Here is a 23,214-nt window from a genome sequence, read left to right as displayed (position 1 = left end):
GCATGAGAGTCACAGTTTGTAAAATTTTTCTCTCTGATGTTTGTCAAAAGCACCAAATCCCATAACAAAACTTAAACAAAGCATCAGCATCGGTTTAATTAGCACTCAGAAATAATAAAAAAACCTAAATCTTATGCATGAACGCACAATACAAAGACTTCTAAACGTTCTCAATCTGCGTATTTGTTCTTGTTGATAACATTTGTTGCCAGAAAATTCTCTTGTGAACATAAGTAGAATTCCATTTCTGTGGATTTATCTTCTTTCTGTGTTTTTTCCTCGAATACCTATGTTTCCCTCGGGTGTGGACGCACTCCCATAAATAACACACCCGCATGGACCAGGTGATGAACAGCAAGGTGTGGGCTTAGTAATTAGAGGGCAGTGGAGTATGGAGTGGTTGTACATCAATCTCTTTTACCTTGTTTCACTTTTTTCCAATCATTCCGTCTTAACAGTCCCTCTCTGTCCCCTTGATTTCCTTTCCATTGATTTTTTTGTCTTCATCTAGTAGTCCCTTTGTTTGCGTCTGTGCTCTTCAGTCGGTATTGGTCATTGCATTTAAACAAAACTGTGTTCAAAACTAAACCAGGGCCCACGTGTTCATGCAATCAGTGTGTTTATTGTTGTTTAACCACTTATCAGCCACCAGATCCACTGGCAACCCACTTAAGACAGATTAAGATCAATTTCTTTTCATGGAAACTGGCATACTCACTGGAATAAGCTTGTGAAACAATAATTGCAATGCATATTTGACACCTTTTGGTTTTTAGTTTAATGTCTGAAAATGCCCTTTTTTGGCATGTGGCTAATTTTAACCTAACCTTCCCATATGGAAAAGAAATAGAAAAAACTTATAAAAGACTTGCATCAGCTTTAGCTTGCTTCATATAGTGAATCATATAAGGCTTATATGATTTACTCATGAAAGTGGCCACTTTCATGAGTAGGTTTCACTTTTGCTACGGGCCATTCGATCCCTATACAACCGTTGCAAGAGCTTGGTTCGCATTGCCGGCAATAAGTCGGGCTCGTTCCCGGTGGGTGATGGGCTCCGCCAGGGCTGCCCTTTGTCACCGGTTCTGTTCATAATTTTTATGGACAGGATTTCTAGGTGCAGCCAAGTGGCGGAGGGCTTTCACTTTGGTGGCCTCAGAATCTCATCTCTGCTTTTTGCGGATGATGTGGTTCTGTTGGCTTCATCGGGTGGAGGCATCCAGCTCGCACTGGAACGGTTCGCAGCCGAGTGTGAAGCAGCGGGAATGAAGATCAGCACCTCCAAATCTGAGGCCATGGTTCTCAGCCGGAAAAGGGTGGAGTGCCCACTCTGGGTTGGGGATGAGTTCCTGCCCCAAGTGGAGGAGTTCAAGTATCTCAGTTCAAGTATTCGACCCGGCCTCGGATAAAGCGGATGAAGATGGATGGAAGTGGCCACTTTCTCATTACTTTCATATATTGTTTTAGGAAGTATCCAAAACATACAAGTTTCATTTATATAATTTTTCAAGGGATCTTATATCTGTTTTCACTCTTGTATGCTTTTCATACAAGTTTCACACAAGACAGATACAAAGTTTATAAAATTTATATATATCTTTTCCATATGGGTTAACCCTAAAGTGTATGGATCCAAGGAGACCTGGTGGATTTGAAAAGTGTGTGATAAGCTTGGGTAACTAATCACTTGCTTACCATCAGGGAAGAATAGCGAGTTCCAAGGTTTTAAGAAATAAAAATTGATTTGTGGTGTGAGATGGGCTGAGGAACAGCTGTTTCCTGAGTCATCTATGCATACAATTAATATGGTCCATTCACCCACGCTGCACACAATCAACCTGCTAATAGGCCAACTTAATAAATCTTAGTACAGGACAACTAATGCAGCGCATCTGTGACATCTCACGTCAGTATACACGTCAGCCACATTCCTTCCTCCACGCAGAAGGATAAATAAAAAATGCATTTCAGTGAAAGTGAAAAATTCACACTTGGATACAAGAATTTTGCTAAACTAATCTTCTGATCACCCTCAGATCTTTATCTCTGCTATGCACCCAGACACTACAGAGACAGACAATTAATGTTTACGGGTCAATTTCAATCATATAAAAACATTCAAACATTGGAGCCAGTCTGCTAGCGCATCTGCATGATGTCGCCTCTCGGCCTCGACTTTTCACGCTAACTACAAATAAACTAAAATCAGGCAGGAAAATAAATTCTCACACTATTCCACAGATTTTTCACACCTATGCACATATGTGCTTATTCATCGCTCAAATTATGCACAATGGGAAATCATCGTCATTGGGATCTTTGCACTCATAGTGTGTATTCTTACTGGACAATACATATGGCCTCACCCTTTAAGAAATGCTCAAATTTTGAAACACAACATTGCAAATATAATGATAATGAGGATGAAATAAGAGCAAAAACTGTAACAGGCCCCATGACAGCCTGCAAAAGAAAGGAAAATAATGCGTTTGGGACTCGACACTATCAAGCTGCTCTCTAATGTGGATGATTTGGCCCTGCATTGTAAAGACACAATGTTAAATACATGCATAATCTCCGGCTATCTTCCAGCTTGTCTGAGGAATATTCTCCATGAGCCACACAATGCCAAAAAAGACACACACAGAGGGAAACAGGTCATTGTACACACACGAATCACAGTGACATTTGAAGGGAGGTTAAAAACTGGCTGAATGCAGGTTTTCTGATTTGAGATGAATGTCATGGATTTGGAAGAATTAGGTTGGGACTGTGTGTCAGTGTAAGTGCCAAATTGGTTACACGATCTGGTGACCTTAAGGTCAAGACTTGGCAGATTTTAAATGTCATTACAAAGCTGCAATCTTAGAAGAAAAGCTCTGCAAAATTTGTACCCTTCCCCATTGTTTTTTTGCCAACATACTCTCTGGAGGGCTTCAAAGGATGAGATCCTGATTGACTATAAAACTTGCGTTTGGAAGGCAGGACTATGATGACAACAAGATGTTGTCTCAGTGATTTTTGTTTAAGATGAAGGAATATTTGAGGCTCATTTAAAGTCATTGTAATCTCAAATTCAATCTAATATGCTTGAGAGGAGATAAGACAAAGTAGGGAAGGATAATAGAGAGAGGGACAGAAAGAGTATAAGAAGCAGAAAAAGACCGACAGACAGACAGAGAGCGGGAAAGGAAAGGATAGAGATGAGATTAGACGAAGCCAGCTTATCTCTCTGTGTGTTAAATCCACAGTATCAGTTACAGCCGCTCTGGACTTGGTCAAACCAGCAGTGTGTGTCTGAAGAGATGAGCTGCCAAGTAACAGCACGTCTTCATCTGGGCTTCTTGTTTGTGTGAGTGTGTGTGTGTGTGTGTGGCAAGTTTGGAAAAAATGTGTGTGAAGTTCACGTCATTTGTTCACAACAACACAAGATGTCCAAAATTAGATGTGTGAGATTATTGTTTCATTTCATTTTGTTAAGATAATAATTGCCCTTTCTTATTTTTATTCTCGTCTTTCTCTCTTGACACCTTTTAAAAGCCTGAAGGAGAGTTGTTGGAGCCATATTGAATCATTTTCCTTATGTGCTGCAAGTTTCGGACCATTGTTATTTTTCCCTGTTAGTACTCCTGCCTTTTTGGTAATCTCTGACTGTAAGTGAGGAAAGCACACAAAAATGGACATTGTGGTAAAAGTGTGGGAAATTGGTATAAAGTGAAATATTAAAAAATGTGCCACTGTTTCAGAAATATAAATATTTCATTGCACCTCTGTTCTTGCTATGAACTACACTGAATAAGCCTCGAGCCTTATTCGACTTATAACTTCTTGAGCGGCTCTATAGGAAACAATCCACAAAGATCTGACACAAGAGCTGAGAGATGAATCTGTCCCATCACTTGACCCACCTACTGTTTGCAAAGGACTCATCAGAAGAGGTGTCGTGGAAGGGAAGTTATTCTTGAGTACCCACGACTGGACAAATTTTAAGTTTCTGATTCAAACTGTTGTCAATATGTATGGAAACAATCAGGAGAGAGGTTCAATAGTGAGTGTCTACAGCCATTTGTAAAGCATGCTGGAGACAGTGGTCGTTTGGGGCAGAATTCCAGCCAGTAGTGTTGGAGATCTTGTGAAAATTGATGGAATTTTGAATATGGAAAAGTACAATCAGCTTGTGATCCACTGTGCAATATCATCTGGAAATGGTATTTTCAACATCTTTATTTTTATTTTTTTCATTTATACATACTATTATATAAGAAACTGTAACTTGTATAAAATTACAGCTTTTGTATTATGTTTTTATCCTTTGGATAAGAGTCGTGTGGGTAATCCAAAGGATTTTGTGCTAACTCTGTAAGTTTTAAATATGTTGTGAATGAGTCTTGGTGCAAAACCCAGTGAATGAAGCTGGTGATAGTGAATGCAGGTGTGACTTTTCAGTTGATTACAGCTAAACAAACATTTATACTACACAATAATAATATAGCAGAACAATTATTGTAAGCATTTTTCATACTATACATGAAAAAGCATTTGTTTCTATTTTCATTAATAATTTTCACGCTGTGAAAATTATTTGTTCCATCAGTTATTTTGGCTTTATTGTGTTTTCCCTCTCCTTCTCCTCCGCTTTCATTTCCACTCTCAGTTGTTTCACAGCTGGATGCAAACTGCCAGTTTGATCTACAAGCAACCAATCAGCTCGTAATCTTAGACACTTTGAACTCACACAGTGCAATCAGCTGCAGGTTTAAAGGCTCAGAAAAAACCAATCAGTCTCCAGTCTGACATGATTTTGAACCTGATTTTGTTTGTCATATGTGCTTGTGTGGGCTTGTTTTTCTGTGTTACAGTTAACCTGTTCTAGTCTGCAAGCATTACAATTGTGGATTGTACAATAAAGTAAATATTATATTGAAACTGTACTGTATATGTGTGCAAGATGAACCAAGGGTGTGACAATAAAAGTCTGTCCTTTGGTGGAAGTTGCTTTCTCAGTTCTCTCTTTAAAACACACACACACACACACACACACACACACACACACACACACACACACACACACACACACACACACACACACACACAGCACTCTGTCAGGCTAGACAAGCTAATCCCAGATAAGAGAGCAAAGACAACCCTTTTCATTAATGGCATCAGCTCACCAACAAAGGCTGGCTGACAGGCTGGCTAACTAAAGCACAAACAAACACACGCACGCCCACACAGGATAAAGTTATTTGAAGACACTAAAGTGACTGAGAAAGATCCAGGCAACCAATGCCCTGACAGAAACCCAGTTTTAAATGCAGCAGCAAATACGATTTCTTTCTTTAAATCCAACTTTGTATTTTGATGTGCACCGTAATTATCGGTGACATTTTTATCGCAACAAATCAACGGTCCCATTTTAACTGTGTTAACAATGATTGACTTCTTTCTGATAGTAATTCAGCTTATATATACATAGTTGCTGAAATCCTAAACATTGTTGATGAGTTCGGGCAGTCTGAGCTGTGGAAAAAGAATACACGTTGGTTTATCTTGAATAATTGAAAATGTTTGAGTGCTCCATCCAGATACACTGATTCAACTTTCCGATTTTTCCTTACGTACATTATTGAGCATGCAGCAAACTCGTGCCAAGAAGGCAAATCCTGAAATGCTGAACCAACCCTTCATGTACTGAATAGCACTGGTGTATTGAATAGTAAGTGCAGCTATACAGCATAGATGTTCAGTAATTTTTCAGTCAGTGTTACATTTGCGCATTTGAAAAAATCGGTTGATGAACATTATCAGTAGAAAGCAGCTAATGGAGATTCTCTGGAGCTGAAAATAAAGCCAGCTCTAACTCTTCCAGGCACAACTTCAGCCTGCCTTCAAAATGGAGTCAATCCCCATAGACTCTGATGTAATGTCCCAGCATTACAGCATCAATGTTTTTACAAGCCTGCTACATAAAACTAACTAACTAATAATAATAATTGTGTTGGGTCATGTACGGTTTGATTGATGTCCTGACACAGGAAGCTGATGCTGAGTGGTCTCTGCTAGCGTCACCTCAGCTAATTTGAGAGATTTTTAAAATACCTTCCGGGCTATTTTTAAATCGTTTATCTGATCTTTATAAAGTCCTTGCAAGAAGTTTGAGCTTCAGTTTTGTTGAGTAAAATTCTAACATCCCAAGTCCATTAATTAGGACTAGCTAGCTAAGTAGTTTATGGAGGCAACTTGCTAACCAAGCTAACTAGCTTTTAGCTGATAAATTAGCACTCCACTCTTTTGTCCTAATATGGTTTCAAAACTAACATGGTGGCATCTAGAACAAGAAATAAAGTAATAGTTCAGTCAAAATGCATTTAATATATAATCATCTCACAATACAGTAGTTAGCACCATATGCCATTTTATTATAAAATCTGCACCTCATCTATGACCATTGTTAATTTCATCTGTCCCTGGAGTCAAGCAGTAGATGTGACAATGTCCAAATACTTTGGAGTGAAGTAAATGTGCAATATGCTATACTGTCCGTTGAGCAAGACACTTAATAAAGAAAACAAAGCAAAGAAAGAACGAAACAAGACAAACAGACGCTGCTTAAGGATGTTTAAAGTTTAAAGAGCTGCAAAAGCTTGCCATTTGTTTGTGAATCCTTTTCCAAATAAAATCCACAACAGAAGTGACCGACAAGAAATGACAGTCAGTCATACATAAAGAACAGATTACAGCTATACCTTTCTACTCGCTATTTCTCCTTTCTGCTTCCATTGATGAACTGCAGTAATGCCCCTCTGCCTCCAGAGGGCAAATTCACACAAGTAACCACTGAACTGTGAAAATTCTGCAGTGAATGTGAAAAAATGGTGCCGTTCTCCCTTGTCCCTTTTCCCTCTGTCACTCTCTTTTGAACTGGGTGCCTCTACTTTATTTATTGCACGTGTTCTTTTGATGTCTAAATTTCCATATTCATAGCTAAAGCATCCTTTGCCGTTATACATGTTCTTTGTTCCTTGGATTATCTTTAAATTAATGCATATATTTTCTTTTCCACACTGTGCGTGTTTCTCAAAGGCATTTTCACACTGCAGGCGCGTCACCTTCTGTTTGCATAATAATGTCTGATGCTTTCACTCTTCACAGGACACAACCACCTGTGCTTATATCAGATCCTGGCAGTGATGTAACATTAGTTTTAAATATTCTTCCCCCAAGATTAAGATTAGGATACACTTTATTTGGCTTCACCAGAAAAACAAAACACTTTTTCATTCTTCAGTTCTGTGAAAAATTATTTAAAAAAGCAGGGCAAACACACACACATGAAACAGAAGCCTAAAAAAAACTACACATTGCACAAACACCCATTTCCAGGAGCATCTGTCATTACATGGCATTTAGTGTCTTGATGCTGACAGGAATTAATGTTGTGTTTCAGCTGGTTATGTACCAGACGCTAGAAGCTTAAATTTACTGTATCAAATGTGGGTAGGGCCAGACGCTATTTTTTATACTTACTTGGTCAAGGCCTGCACAAAAATCAGCTGCAGGCAACGATGATTCTTAACACCAATGATTTTCATGGGAGATTTAATCAACTGGCCAGTTTGCGATTTCAGATGAACTCATCCCACAGCAGATGATACTCTCTAAAACTGCCTGGCAGAAAACTATCATCAGTTTCTGTTCAACACTACAGAGCTTCTTTCTCTACTCCTCTCTATCCCCAAAACACACACATACACACATCCTTGTTCTTCTGCCTTTGTTGGGCAGAAACACACACAGTCACTCTCACGATTACTCTCGACGTTATCACCCATCTGGTTAGTGTTTGTCCAAACCACACAGGCCAATCCACTCTCCAGTAACCAAAACACACACACACACAAACACATGATGCCATGAAACCACGAAATTACTCTAATTTGTTTTTAGACAGAGAGGGACATTTTGATTGAGGTTCCTGATATTTTAGGTTGCACCAATTGTTAGGATGCAGGGAACAGAGGACGTCTGAGAGCTCAACAGACTGTAAAACTGCAGCTGTTCATACTAAAAAGAATTTACACCACACTCTCTCACTTTCTTTCACACACACACACACACACACACACACACACACACACACACACACACACACACACACACACTCCAGTTAAAATCAGAGTTGGACACAGGGCTTCTGAGTCTCGCCATTGGTCTTACCTGCGCTTACAGTGATGGCTTCTATGAACTGGTCTCTCCAGCTGTTGGTTCCCACCAGCAGAGCCAGGTTGGTCTTCTTTATCAGCTTGTCCACTGTGTTCTGCCAAAGGAGAGACAGATTATCAGTCATTTGCATCTAGCATAGGAAATCTCTTGGATTTCATCACAGCATGAAATAAGAAACTGGCACTCAACTTTCACAGGAAATGCATTTTTTTATGAATTTCCAGTGACATAATAAAGGTGAAAACATAAACATACTCTGTATCAGTTTCATACAATTCATGACTGAAGCTGTAAGACGCACACTGCAGTGAAATATTAAAATTCAAGACTCTCTTACAGCTGCATCATTCCTGTGCATCGCTTTATACATTTTCCCCAGCCTTATATTTGTGATATTTCTGCAAGAATTCAAAATATAGTTTTCACTGCCATTTATTAAATAAACATTTAGATCTACAGTAGACTTGTTTGTTTTTCTTTCCATATACGTCTCTGTTTACTTCCATTTTCCTTCCACTGTTTCCTTCCATGTGCATTATTTTACAGTATTTACATTTTTATTACAGTCTTCTTCAATAGGAAGAAGCTAAAACAGACTGGGGTAACACAAACAATCCAGCATGCACACACATATACTAATTAGTGAGCACTGGGGGAATGCACTCTCCTTTTCTGAGGGAAGCTGTGATGCTACTTGTGTTGAATGGAGCTTAGGTGTGTAAATAGGGCTTCTTAGCTGTGGACACAAACATGCACAGACACATAGCCAGCTTTACTCTGCCTATTGTATCTGGAGTGTTCGCTTAACTGCATTCACCTAGGTTTTGTGCACAATACCGTTTTCTACGATTGCCATTTTATCATTCTCTAATGCTGTTACTTTTATCAGGTTTGCTTTCCATCTCTTTTCTTCGCTCCCTCAATTACTTTGGACTCAGTCAGACTGAAACATGCATATGCATGGGTTTCCTGTGTGTATCCATGTGAATTTCCCCTTTATTTAGGGAGGGCCCCATGCTGGGACTGAGGAACGTTATGTATTTTTCTTCTGAAAGACACATGAAAAGACTTCTTGACTCTGTGTTTATCTAAGAAAGGGGTCAAAATAATCAAGATTGGTTTCATCATACAAATCTAACAGACACAATGTTTGCTTTAAATGAGTGAAAACTAAATTATGTCAAAATCAAAAGAAAGTAAGTACTATTGAAAATTATACTTGAGATAAAAGCTGCAATTTGCACATTGTAAAGTCAGTATTTTGTGGCTTATGTAATTTAATTATAACTTAACTAAAAATAAATTGTTGTTTCTTTGGATGACAGTAATTACATAACTACATAAATGACTTGAGAAGGAATAAGTTAATATTTTGGGATGACAGTTTTTCTTACAATACTTTTCTAATCTTCAGTCAGTAAGCTGAACTGGAGTTTAGTTTTAATCCTCCAGCAAGTGTTGCTATATAATCCAGTGATGATCGAGCTAAAAGTCACAAGTAAAATTAAAAGATAACACAGTCTGACAGGCATAAAATTATACTTTTGTATCAACATAATTCCCAATGAGCTTTTAGCCAAAAACTGGTATACAGGTCCTGAGTGAGTGCCTATACCCATCTGTAGAACAACATGGAGGCTCTGACATAGAAATAAGAAAGCTTGTCTAATAGAGTTTAGATTGTGTTGAAGAGTAAATGTAGTCATATTGTAGATTGCAGTTCAATTTCATGAGAAGTGTAGAAATTCTCATGATTTTGAAAGTCTTATGAGAGACTTTTTGCCTTCTAGGCATTTCCATTTCTAGTCCCACATTTCAATAAATTGCTCCAGACATTTCTCATTTTCCCAGCACCATATTTAAAGAAATAATCAGTGGCTCAAGACTTTATTATTATTTATTTATTTATTATTATTGTGCTATATTAAAAACACAAGGGTAAAAACATTGTAAACCTTTTTTTCCTTTAACCTCCTATCCTTGTTCAGTCTCTAATGTCACTCCACATCTGCCAGTGGACAGTACTTCAGATAACTATAGGGTCTCTTTACACACACACACACACATACACATACACACTGAACTACTTGACAAACTATAGTATCCTGTCAAGTGGCAAGCTATTAGTGGGTGCTATTAGCTGTCTTTTTAGAGTGATTGTGTAGGTGGAGCAGGAGCAAAGAACATGCATTAGTACACACAGTCCCACACATACACACACAAATGTAACATGGATGGTAATTACATCTGCACTTGTCTTAAGAGTCTGTGTGGGTGAAGGGAAAGGAGGAAATTAAGCAAACATAACAAATATCCAATTATTTCCTATATGTATCAGAAAAAATTGTGCATGAATATGTTATATGAGCTTTATTTTAATCCTTTGTTGCCCTTTTGTGAACATATTAGCATATTACTACACTCGCAATAGACAATAATAATAATAATACTAATAATAATAACTTTATTTGTAAATCAAAATCAAGTGCTCCACAGTTTGACTAAAACCACACAATAAAAAATAAGCAAACATGTTCCAGCATACAGACATGCAGTCAGCCATATGGTCTTATATTAATTCCAATACATACACCCTTCCGTACACCCATTTGAGGGTCTCAAAAAGCGCTATATAAATGCAATCCATTATTACTATTATTATTATTAGATGAGAACTATGGCCAAAAATAATGGGAGAAAGATTAAGGAAAAGCTAACCTATAAAAAGGAGTTTTGAGCAGTCATGTAAAACAAACCACTGATTCAGCCGACCTAATAATGTGAGGAAGGCTGTTCCAAAGTTTAAGAGCTACAACCTCAAAAGCATGATTGCATGAAGTTTTCATCAGCAGCCTAGCTGTTGCATTCTAAACTAGTTGAAGACACACAGAATGAAAGACATGTCCACAGCATGTCTTTCATCCTCACTTCCTTCTCTCACACCAACCGGTCGCAGCAGATGGCCCCGCCCCTCCCTGAGCCTGGTTCTGACGGAGGTTTCTTCCTGTTAAAAGGGAGTTTTTCCTTCCCACTGTCGCCAAAGTGCTTGTTCATAGGGGGTCATTTGATTTTTGGGCTTTTTCTCTGTATGTATTATTGTAGGGTCTACCTTACAATATAAAGCACATTGAATTGAATTGAATTGAAAGACAGGATAAGGATTACTGAGACATGCATGTGAAAACAATAATATATATGGGAGAAAATTAAAGCGTGTATTCAAAGTTCCAAATTGTTGGATTACAGACAACACGTAGGTTTTGAAAGCAGAGATATCGGTCTGCTTTTAAATATCCTATTGTGTCATGAAATCTTATTGTTCAAGGATGTTTGAATCCGAAAGTTATACTTCAGAGTAAAACATCCTCTGTTTTCCTGCCATCTAAACTTTTTTATTGTCCTCAGATGAGATCTGTCATCTTTATCTCACCACACAAAGGCTTCATTTCAATTCAAAGTACCTAAACTGCATGCAATCTGTGTCCACTGCCATGTGCAAACTTACAAAAACTATGCAAACCAGTCAGCTGATATATGAAAAAGCAATAGATTTGGGATGTCTTTTTCTCCCGCTTGACTATATAGGCTTCGTTTCGGTATATTTGATGTCAGCAATGCAAAAGATTACACACTAAATGTCACTGTATAACAGGATAGCTTTCTCCCTAGTATAAAGGCCAAATATAGCCCATATCTTTTCTGTAAATCAATGCTAATGTGCCAAAGCACAATGAAAAAAGCAACACACAACTCTATATATGGCTACAGAGTTTTAAAAATGGTGGCTGCTATAAAATTCTGCTTACTCAACCAATCAATTCACCTCTACAAGCTGTATCCCCCGGAGTTCCTGTGAAGTGAAAAATGCTACCATTTAAACAGAGTCTTTTGGAGCCCCGGCTTTTGTTCCTGCAGTAGAAACACACTTAGTTCCCCTTCGGGTTGAAAAGTTCCTGCACTGGAAATATAGTCAATGTGGCACCGCCTTACCTTGAATTCATATGATTCCTCGATGATCACCTCCAGTTTGACATGATCTCCCAACATTGGACGGCCCATTTCAGCTATGCGGCGTTCCTCTTCATCTTTTCCTGTCAGCGGCTCTTCTTCCACTTCTTCGTCTTTCTGCTGTTCCTCTGAAGAAACAAAACAGAGGACACAAACAGTTAGAAAAGAAACAGCAGTAAGCCAGTCAGTTGTGTTCATGCAGATTGGGATTTATGGAAGAGATTAGCTGAAAAAAAGATAATAAAGTGAGGGAAGCTAGTTGTGTAGCACACCAGAAGAAGTAGTTTCAAATAAGAAATAAGCTGATATTGTTATTTTATTTTATTTTTTTTTCAAGTTTTCAAAATCAGTTTTCTCAAAAGTTAGCATGTCAGGTGAAACCATGTCAGGTGAAGTTGTCAGGTACAACTTCAAGGTCACATTCTGGATGATCTTGTTCTAGTGGAGTGATATCTCTTATACTACAATGAAGAGGACTTTCTTCTTCCAGTCTTTATGCCAGTCACACTGCAGTTAACATACCAAAGTGTGATGTAGCTGTTCAGGATCCCCAAACAGCTTTTATCGAGACCCAACATTGCCTCCATAAAACGGGGTTCTCACTTGCTTCATTTACCAACCTCTACACCTTTGGAGACAGAACCTCAGATTCCCATCTGAGCTCGGCAGTGTCCCTTCATTTAACATCTCAAAACCTTTTCAAACAGGCCTGCAACCTCTAGCCTGTTTACTTATTTCATCGTAGTTGCTGATGAGATGATGTGCGCTAGTGTTGTATCATCAGTCGTGTTTCAGCAAAGTATGGAGCAACGGACAGAGCACACAGCCCCGTGTGACCCCTGTGTTCAGTTTGATGAGGTCTTACTGTAAGCATTTACTGTTTGCACAGTATGCCAACTGTAAGGGCTCCAGAGAAGGTGGGAGGCTGGCTTTGATAAGATCCATGACTAGTCGGATGAATCTCTTCACATTAGTTGTATACAAACTCAGCACCTGCAGGTTTTCTTCTCTGGTGTAAGTTTCAGTGCCTTAAACCTCCCATAGAACTCATTCAGCCGGTTTTGGTGGGAGGGTTTTGTCGTCCACTTGAGGTATTATTTTACAGCCCGAATCTCCTGCTAAATGGGCCCAGTGTCCCTGGAATCATAGAATTTTCTTTCAATTTTTCTTGTGTATGCCAACTTAGTCTTCTTGATGGCTCAGTAGAGGTCATTTTTTGCCGACCTGAGCACTACTTTTACCCCCAATCAGAAGGCAACATCCTTCATTCTCAGCTCTTTAAGGCTCTCTGATGACATCAGAAAAAGGGTTTGATGACTGTGACAACACACATACACTTGGAGCATACATGCGCCAATCAGTACTTGCAAAAAAGTCCTGAAGTGCTGTAGTTGTATCTGGCCAGGATGCAACTACTGATCTGATTGGATTTGCCTTATTGCGTTTCAGCAATGTTCTCTATGCTGGAAAAAGCATAACAGAAATGTGATGTTTGTATACACCATATTAAATGTGTTATTGCGCCTGGTTGGAAAGTGGACACGCTATTGGAATTTGGATAGAACAATTTAAGTTTATGTATATGAAATCTCCAGCAACCACCATGAAACTGTCTGAATGAACAGTCTCTAGCTCACTGATGGCACTGTACAGCTGCCACAGGATGTCCTGGGTGGTGACTGTGAATTACTGTAGCTGGTAGAAGGGTTGGCATTTCACTATCATATCTTTCAAAAGAAAATGAGTTGTGACAATTCCACTGTTGCTGCACCACATATAATGTAATGTATACACACAGTCCTCCACCTCAGGTCTTACTGGTGCTTACAGAAGGCTGTTAGTCTGTCCAGCAGGAATGCGACATCAGAAATGTTGCTACGGAGTCAGGTTTTGGTCAAAACAAAAACAATACAGTGTCTCACTCCCTGCTGTGTGTGTACTTGCAGCCACAGATAATCCATCTTATTCTCTAAGGAATGAACATAGGCAAGTAAGAGTGATGGGACTAATGGTCTGTTTGGGTTAGCTCGGACGCTTTCTTCATTCACTTGTGTGTCTGTGCACACTGCTTCATGTACGTCATACCCCACACAGCTCTGTCAGACCAGCTTGGGGATCTCAGCTTTCTTCAAACACAAAGTCTCCCACAAACTTCTCAAGGTTACGCCTCATTTTCAGCAGCATCTCTCGGTCGTTCCTTAATATGCGACACTCATGATGCTCAAGACAAACACAACAAATATGATGCGTGTATTTTCCTCTTAAGTTAACAGTAATTCCACTGTACTTGTTATTCTCAAACTAATGTGTCATTAAAAGCTAAGAAAAACAGACTAGTGGACATATACAGCAGCTGTACTGGGAGGCTAATTGTCAGTTAGTGTCAGTTGCTGTGGCTCAAATTTTTGGCGGGTAATGGCAGAAACCCATCTTCTTCATATTTACATTACACTAAAATTCCAAACTTTTTTTCTGTAATAAATACACGGGTGATCGTGGCTCAAGAGTTGGGAGTTCGCCTTGTAATTGGAAGGTTGCCGGTTCGAGCCCCGGCTTGGACAGTCTCGGTCGTTGTGTCCTTGGGCAAGACGCTTCACCCGTTGCCTACTGGTGGTGGTCAGAGGGCCCGGTGGCGCCAGTGTCCGGCAGCCTCGCCTCTGTCAGTGCGCCCCAGGGTGGCTGTGGCTACACTGTAGCTTGTGAATGGGTGGATGACTGAACGTGTAAAGCGCTTTGGGGTCCTTAGGGACTAGTAAAGCGCTATATAAATACAGGCCATTTGCCATTTTACCATATCATACCAAACCCTCAGCATCCAAGGTACCAGGTACAAATACATTTTGATCACTAATTCTTCAAAGAGAGCTGGTGATCATATGCCATTATTGGCACTTTATTCATAATTGCCACTTTATGTAGCAATCTTTGTCTTAAATTATTAACTAGAAGTGTCTGCAATTTTAACTTATTTAATTAGCTTTATATTCTTCAACTGTTTTAGCACCATTACTAAATGGAAAATACTTCCATTAGTTCCCCTGTTATCTCATTATCCCTGTCGCTCTGTCTTTCACACGCCACCCCCATCTCTTTTCTTTTCTCTGTCTTTATGGTCTGTGCCAGTAATTGAGAATCACCGTCGAGAAAGAACTCACTGCTGGTATCAAAGGGTGAGGCGTCAGACAGAATGGCCTTGATCATATTTTTCACGGGGGAACAGTTATCCATGCTGTTGCCTTCCATTATTGTGCACTGCATTGTGGGTCTACACCAACCCGTTGGTCATTTGTTCCCCTCAGTTGGGTTGCTGCATGGAGCTTATAGCTCACTTGCACAAACAGCCATGCAAATGTCTGCCAAGAGCACTTTCATCAAACTTGTACTCCACAAGCAAGGGGCACAATTTAGAACTGTGGTGCCCTGCGTGTTTATGTAGCAACAGAGTAAAGTCTAGGGCAACCAAAAGGCAGCCTGCTATTTTTCTTTTTAATTACTGCAGTATACAAAAGCCACCTGTTAATAACAAAGCATTCACCAGGAATAAATTCCTAGCAGACTTCTTTGTTAGCCAGCTGTAGCACACAAAACAGATTAAATTAAATTAGCTGAGAATATCACCTGCCTCTTCAGTCTATGCAGATGCTTTCACTGTTCCTATACCTTAGAACCACTGTCAACACCACACTGTCTGCCCATAGCCTTTAAACTGCAGGGCAAATATAGCTGGTTCACTTCTGCCTCACTACCAAATAGATAACAATGGTCATCTAACATTTCTGTTTTTCTCCTTTAATGGTGCAGTGTGTCCTGTAATAAGTCCAACATTTTGTTGACCTATCAGTCCACATTGACCTTCACCATATAAGGATTCTGTGGCTTAAAATTACAGCTATGTCACCCCACTTCCTTTTTTGACCTGGCCAAAGCTCGACGGGTTACAATAAACTGTGTCTGTAAACAACCATGTGTATTTTTTATACTAACAGTCACTTCAGATATGACGGCAGTCTCTAAAAATAAAATTTTTATCTCAGCCGACTTTCAATGTTCGCTTTTTAGCTAACTTGAATTTACAATATAGTGATTAGCGCACACACATAAACACACACAGCTGCACCAAAGCTAATTTAATGAACTCTATTACCAGCATACAATAAGTCACATGTGAGATGAGGATGACCTGGCAGTATCCTCGTTAGCTACACTCCTTCTGTGTGAGCGTATCTGTAAATGAACCTGACAGAGGTTGAATGTTGCAGGGTAAGATGCTGCTTCTTGTCAAAGCTACTGTCTGCACAATTTATCATTCGGATTTCTTCCCCCGTTGCCCTTCTCTGTGCTCCTTTGAAGCTAATTCAATTAATACCACTGAATATGCTTTTAAGTCAGGACAGCTATACAGAAATATTACTAAAGCATTTAAATATGCGTTGAATTCAGCATTGTACATAATTAGATTCAAAATTGCATACTTTTAAACTTTTTGATAATGTATATTTGGATGAAAACAGACCTAAAATATGAGGATAGTATACGCTGTGGTATGTGTATTTTTGTTGCGTAACATTCTATACCTCCAACTTCAGCTGTCCTACTCTTTAAATTCTTTTTCATCTCCGGCTCTCATAATTAAAATCTCTAATTTGTATTCACCCTTTTCTCTGTCTGATTCTAATTTTTTTCCTCTCCTTCCTGATTTGGCTTTGTTTCAAGGGGGATTCAGTAAACTGTGAAATTAAAAAAACAAGGAACACATTACTAATTCAGGTAGCAATACTGACAATATGACGCAGCTCTTGAGTTAATTGTGCTCTGTGGCATATTCAGTGGGAACAAATGAGCCCATGAGGTACAGTTAGTACAGGTTAGTGCTCTCTGTCCCGCTAGCAAGAAGTCACAATTTGTACTTTTGAAAATGTAGAAAGATTATACTGTCAACTTTGCCTGCTAGGAAACAGAATTATTATTATTATTTCACTTTATTGTTCTTTCCTATCTTCCACAATGGACTGCAAATACCAATGCCAGACTTGCCAGTTACAAGTTCGTATTTTATGCGACCTTTTGCAGATGTGTCTCTGATTTTTTTTTTCTTTAGAAAGAAAACCTTTTAATTCTAAAAATCTAAGCTCTAAGCTGTTTTCACACATACATTGTGCCCGTTTTCAAGACATTATACAGTGTCCAACTTACCCAGCTTGGACATCAAACTAATCTTTACTTTACAAGCTCCTAATAGCAAGTTCCTTAATCCCTGATTGATACCATTTGAGTGTGAGTAGTAGAACTTCCTGCATGGTTTACTTAAGCCTCACATGCATATCCAGTTGTGCATGTGCAGCTAGGGCAGCCTCATAGAAATATAGTTGTAAAAGAAATCTGATCTTTCTGATACTGTTTGGAGTTCATGTGTGAAATTATCAAAAGAAGGCCACAAAAGAGCAGCTGAGAGGCATACACTTCACCAACCCCAATGTACTTTTATTGTTATATCAGATAACAATGATTTGGGGCTCCATATAGTACGGCACACCATAACAATTAGATTAGACTCAGTGATTACAGCATGACCATATTTGATATTCAACTATCCAACAAGAGTTGTTGTTGGATAGTTGAGAAGCTTATTGTAGAGATCAAGTAAAGAAGCAGGGTCTGAACTTGTTTAATTATTGTGACTAGCATATAAAGCTTTTCTATCAGCATAAAATTGATCCAGGTAAATCATCAGTCTAAATTCTAGGCAAAAATATGTGGTCCAACACCATATACAGATGCTAGCTTCAAATGTACACCCTGGCAAGGAACATTCAGTTTCTGAACTTAAATGGTGCTAAATTTCACTCAGTCTACGTGTGTTTCTTTCTGAATTTTCTCCACGGTATTGTCTTTAGTTTAGGAATTGTGTCTGCCTCTTTGTCTGGGTGAAACATCTGTCAATACGTGTCTGACAGGAGGTAGCATGTGTTCGGTGTGCATGTGGGATTTCACACCTTGTCATGTTTGATGGAGCCCCTACTTTAACAGAAGTGATAGAAAGTGACTTGGAGTGGAAGGAGAGAGTAGAAAGGTTGAGTAAGGGGCAAAGATGAAGGAAAGAAAGAACAATCAGAGAGAATTTTTGTCATGTTTAATTGATTCAAGATTCACTGGGGAAGGTAGAAGAAAAAGAGGAAAGGCAAGAAGAGAAAAACAAAGAGCAGGAACAGAGGGGAGAAGCTTCAGTGCTTTGGGAAGGAGGAGATATGCAGATGGAAGGAGGAAGAAGACAGGAAGGAGACAATAGAAGACAGGGCCTCTGACAGGATTAAACAGTACAGCAGGGGACAAGACGGAGGAAGAAGCAGTTGTTATACTGTCACAATTCTGAAGAGTGTCACAGAAGGAGGCACAAAAGCAGATGGACGAGAAGAACTTTTAAAGACTTAACACAGTTTTACCAGGTACGTTACATGAGATTAAGGAAAAGAAAGGGAAAAAAGAAGGAAATACAAATAAAGGAGAAGAGTATGGGGATATAGATAAGAAAGAATGTCATTTTGACATTTTGAAAAAGCAAAAAAGAGACAAGAAAAGAGATAGTGAAAATAAAACAAAAATGGGTAGAGGGCAGGTAAATGAATGTAGCAAGGGGAAAAAACAGGAAAATGCATATGAAAGTAACAACTGGAGTTTATGCTGTTTTTATTTTCTTTTCAGAGCTTTGTTAGAGTGACAACCCATGTTAGTCACTACAGTTAGGTACTTGTTTTTGTTTAGAGTTGAAGGATGTCTGGATAATGTATCTGAGGCAGACTCCTGAAGTGCTGTGTGCTGTCAATAAGGCTGAGCTAGAAGCTGGGTTAAATGCTATCGCTTGTCTCCCCAGCAACACTTTCAAGTTCCTCCTGGGGGATCACAATGCATTCCTATGCCAGGTGAGAAGTAATATCTTTCTAGCAGGTTATGGATCTTCATCAGGGTCTCCTTCTAGTTCAGGGAAAAATCTCCCAGAGGAGATGCCCAGCGGGGATCCTAACCACCACAACTGACTCCTTTTCACACAGAGAAGCAGTGACTCTTGTCTGAGCTCCCTCCAGATGTCTCCTAACTCTATCTCTAAGGGTTAGCCCAGGCGCTATATGGAGGAAAATCATCCATCCACTTTTATTTGCAACTTTACCCAGATCTCGTGACCATAGTTGAGGCCTGAAATGTAAGCGGACTGGTAAATGGAAAGCTTCGCCTGTTGGATCAAAGTTAAGCTCAGCTGCAATCCTGACAGATCAGCTGACCTCAGAGCCAGCCCAGGCATACATGGCTCAGCTGTTACCCTTCTACACATCCAATTGGCAAATCACATACAGGGCACTCTCGTTATCCTGCTGCTCTACAGTTCACCTACATCCCAGCAGATCATACACGACATGACTTAATCAGTGCCTCTTTAAAGTTACACCCAGCAAGAATATGTGCTTGCTGGGTGTTGTTTTCTGTAGTAATTGTATAAGCTGTACAATACTGATTTCAAAAATTTACAATCGCTCTTATAAATAATCTTAACTTCTACAGATTTAATTAGAGTAGTAATGAGAAATTGAATGATTTGAGGAGCCTGCAATTTAATTAACCTAACTTACTCTTCCATTTTAAACAATCTAGCACTGAATATGAAATAAAAAAAATTGTAATCAGTGTCCTCATTCAATAAAATAAACAAAACAACACAAGCATTAATGTGAAATGATCATTAATCATTGCATATGTGAAATTTACTTAGAATTGCATATTGCTGTATTGCTTGGTGATTTTGCAGAGTTAATGACTCTGTTTTGCAAGCTCTCATTAAATAGATTTCTAATGATGTTTACTGTTCTGCACAACACAGGGTTCTGTGGGTTTGTGCATTATGGATATGTAATGTACATACTAATAAACAAACAGAATATGGAGAGATACATAGAAACATGTACATAAACATACTGACTGGCATGATGAAGAGTATCATGTGTCCAATTAGTTGATGCTGTTTTGACACATGTACCATCTTAATCAATGCTGGAATTAACGATATGCACTATTGTATAACTAAACACTCAAAAATACTGATGCACACAGACAGGGGCTGAAAAAGGACATAAGGAAAAGGAGTATGAGAGGGGATGACATTGCTGTCAGACAAAATCTGTCACATATATTCATGCACATAATGTATCTCTATGCATGTGTGGGCACACTACAATGCACATATGTTTACCTTTGCATTAGTATAAATTGTATCTGTCTGTGCATGTTTTATACTGTACACATGCTTGCATGTTTTAGGACATGGGGTCATTATTACTTTCTGCAGGGCATGTGTGTTTTCAGCCTTTTTCCTCTCAGCAATATTCCTTCCTCATGCGGCACTTTTTTCCCCAATGTGAAATATTTAGCTTCATGGGTTGTGGTGAACTATCTACTGCTTGAGGTTCCTCGGGACAAAATTTGAATGATGCTGTATCTGAGGGTCATCCAGAAACTTCAAAAATTCCATGTAAATTCAATTGAGTTTACCCTCAGAAAAAAAAACAAAACTATGTGCATAAAACATGTGATCACTCAAAACATCTTCTGTGGGAGTCCAAGATCCATTTACTTTATTTAAAGAAAGAAACCAACACTTCACATCTGCAATACTGTCACCCAATTTGATATCTGCCTACACATGCAAACAATAAATATCCAGCTGCACCTGCACAAACAAGCCAGAGCTGAACAAGTACTCATACCTTCTCTCCAAAAGTTGTTGAAAGGGAGATGGAGGAAACTAGTACAAGAAGAGGATAAAATAATCGACAAAAACACATTGAAAGGCATCTTTTGTCAATGTGCTACGGTTCTATTAAGTAAAAGCAGACTCGGGTTGAAAAATAAGTGAAATTTAAGGCAGCTGAATGTTGAAGCACTGACACATTAACTTAAGATGCCTTCAAAATACTGGAGCCAAGCTACAGTTGTGGTAAACTGATGAGGTTTAAGCTGAAATGTGAGGTGGGGTGATGCTATTGTTATTGGCAAAACATTGCTCTAGGGCATCTGTGCATAATCAGTCATAAAGTATCTGGATATGCACAGACTAAATCTTGTGCGTCACGTTCTCTGCCCTGCAGTAAAGAAAATAAAGACCAGGTTCATGCAGTGATGTCTCTCTCATTTCATCCTCCTTATCACTACTGAGTTGATCACAATAAAAAACTTAGCAAACAAACCAGGTATGAGTAAAGACACTGCAGCATTCTGTGCTTCTGAATACCTGAATAACAAGAACAGCATAACAAGAAAAAATTTCATGGACTCCTATGATTATATTTTATGTACTCTGCTTACTGTCCTAAAAAAGCCTTGTTATCAATATCTCTTCTATTTCCAGTAAAGTCAAGTGACTACAGGAAATTACTGAACTACACGGTTCCCCTCTGTTCTCTTTGCATAATATGTAGCTCCTTATATCAGTGCAACAGATGTCAAATCAGTTGCCTGTTTAGACACTATATGAATTCTGTGAACCTAATTTCCTTTAAGCAAAACACAGGTAAATGAAACGGCCGCATCAAAAGACAAGAATATCAGCCTTTTATCTTTGGTTCAGAATAAAAGAACAAGAGATGAAACGGGACCTTGCTGGAAGAAAAGCTGACTATATTCTCCCAGTCATAAAACATTGTATGTCAGAGCTGTTTTCTGGGATTCATATCTGACGGCACAATTTGCAAATTAATCAACACTGGAGAGTGAATGTGCCTCTTTTGGACTGTGCTCAGCAGCTGTCTCAGGGGTAGGACACTTAAAAGCCAATTTAAAATGTGTTGGATTGTGCCAAAATGCTCTAAGAAAACCAATTCTACATTCCACAGTCTCTCTGCAGTACTTTGTACTAATTTACTGAGTTTACAATAATAATAATAGTTTACTGAAATTGCAACCTCTCTAAACACTAATTGGAAATTAAGAATACAAAACAACATAGTCCCATGTTTTCACATATTCAACTGTGTTTGTTATAAAAAGCTGCCAGTGCTACCCCTCAGCCTCCTGAGCACCTATGGTATAAACTTGAAAAAATGTGGTGACTTCCTTCTTGAGTTACCACATTCATCCACAAGATTTTCTGAGAAAAGGTCCTCAGACTTCTGAGATTTTGACTTTTCTAATTCAATTCAATTCCATTTTATTTATACAGTGCCAAATAACAACAAAAGTCACCTCAACGTGCTTTATATTTTAAGATAGACCCCAAAATAATACATACAGAGAAAAATCCAACAATGATATGACCCCCTATGAGCAAGCACTTTGGTGACAGTGGGAAGGAAAAACTCCCTTTTAACAGGAAGAAACCTCCGGCAGAACCAGACTCATCTGCTGCAACCAGAGATTATTAATTTGAAAATCCTAGTTCATCCTTAGTTATCATGTTCACAAGAGTTTCAGAAAATCAGAATCTGACCTTGGTCAAGGTCACCATTATTCAAGCTTGCCTGAGACTCAACACTCTGTTAAATGGTAAATGGACTGGTTCTTATATAGCACTTTTCTAGTCTATCTGAGCAGTCAATGCACTTTTATTTGCCTTTACTTGCCTCATTCAAAGATATTTGGCATCCAGACTGGAGGGAATCGGACCACCAACCCTCTGAATAGCAGATGCCCTGCTCTACCACCTAAGCTACAGCCATCAGTCGTTCAGGCTGAATAAAAGTCTAAACCCAGACTTTATTTCAGACATTTATTTCTACATCCTGTGCCTAACACATACACTGAATTTGGAACTCCTCCTCTAGCGTCCTCCTAAAATAAATCGGAGAATTGTGATTAGCTGATGGCAGCTGTGCCAGCCAATTTCCCCTGGTACTGTCCCTGAACCCGCTACTGCATCCCTCTCGTGCAGTTGAGCCACACACCACATCCCACCACCATACTAACATTTTTGGGAGATTTTAGGATTTTGCCCGCCTGCCTGTC

At 39.0% G+C, this 23,214-nt stretch overlaps 1 protein-coding gene across 3 annotated transcripts in view; it reads right to left on the bottom strand.

Moving 5' to 3' along the window:
• slc8a1b (solute carrier family 8 member 1b) overlaps window positions 1-23,214 on the bottom strand; it is a 138,427-nt gene that overhangs the window by 21,258 nt on the left and 93,955 nt on the right. For all 3 annotated transcript variants that reach the window (XM_084948197.1, XM_084948196.1, XM_084948198.1), the window contains exons 6-7: window positions 12,214-12,359; window positions 8,218-8,317 (exon numbers count right to left, since the gene is read on the bottom strand). In XM_084948197.1, coding sequence (XP_084804323.1) covers window positions 8,218-8,317; window positions 12,214-12,359 — 246 coding nt within the window. The remainder of the gene's footprint in view (window positions 1-8,217; window positions 8,318-12,213; window positions 12,360-23,214) is intronic.

Source organism: Perissodus microlepis, chromosome 13, assembly GCF_051167445.1.
Source record: "Perissodus microlepis isolate ML-2025 ecotype Zambia chromosome 13, ASM5116744v1, whole genome shotgun sequence".
NCBI lineage: Eukaryota > Metazoa > Chordata > Actinopteri > Cichliformes > Cichlidae > Perissodus > Perissodus microlepis.
The sequence above is the reverse complement of the archived record's forward strand: the minus strand, read 5'-3'. Positions and strand labels throughout refer to the sequence as shown.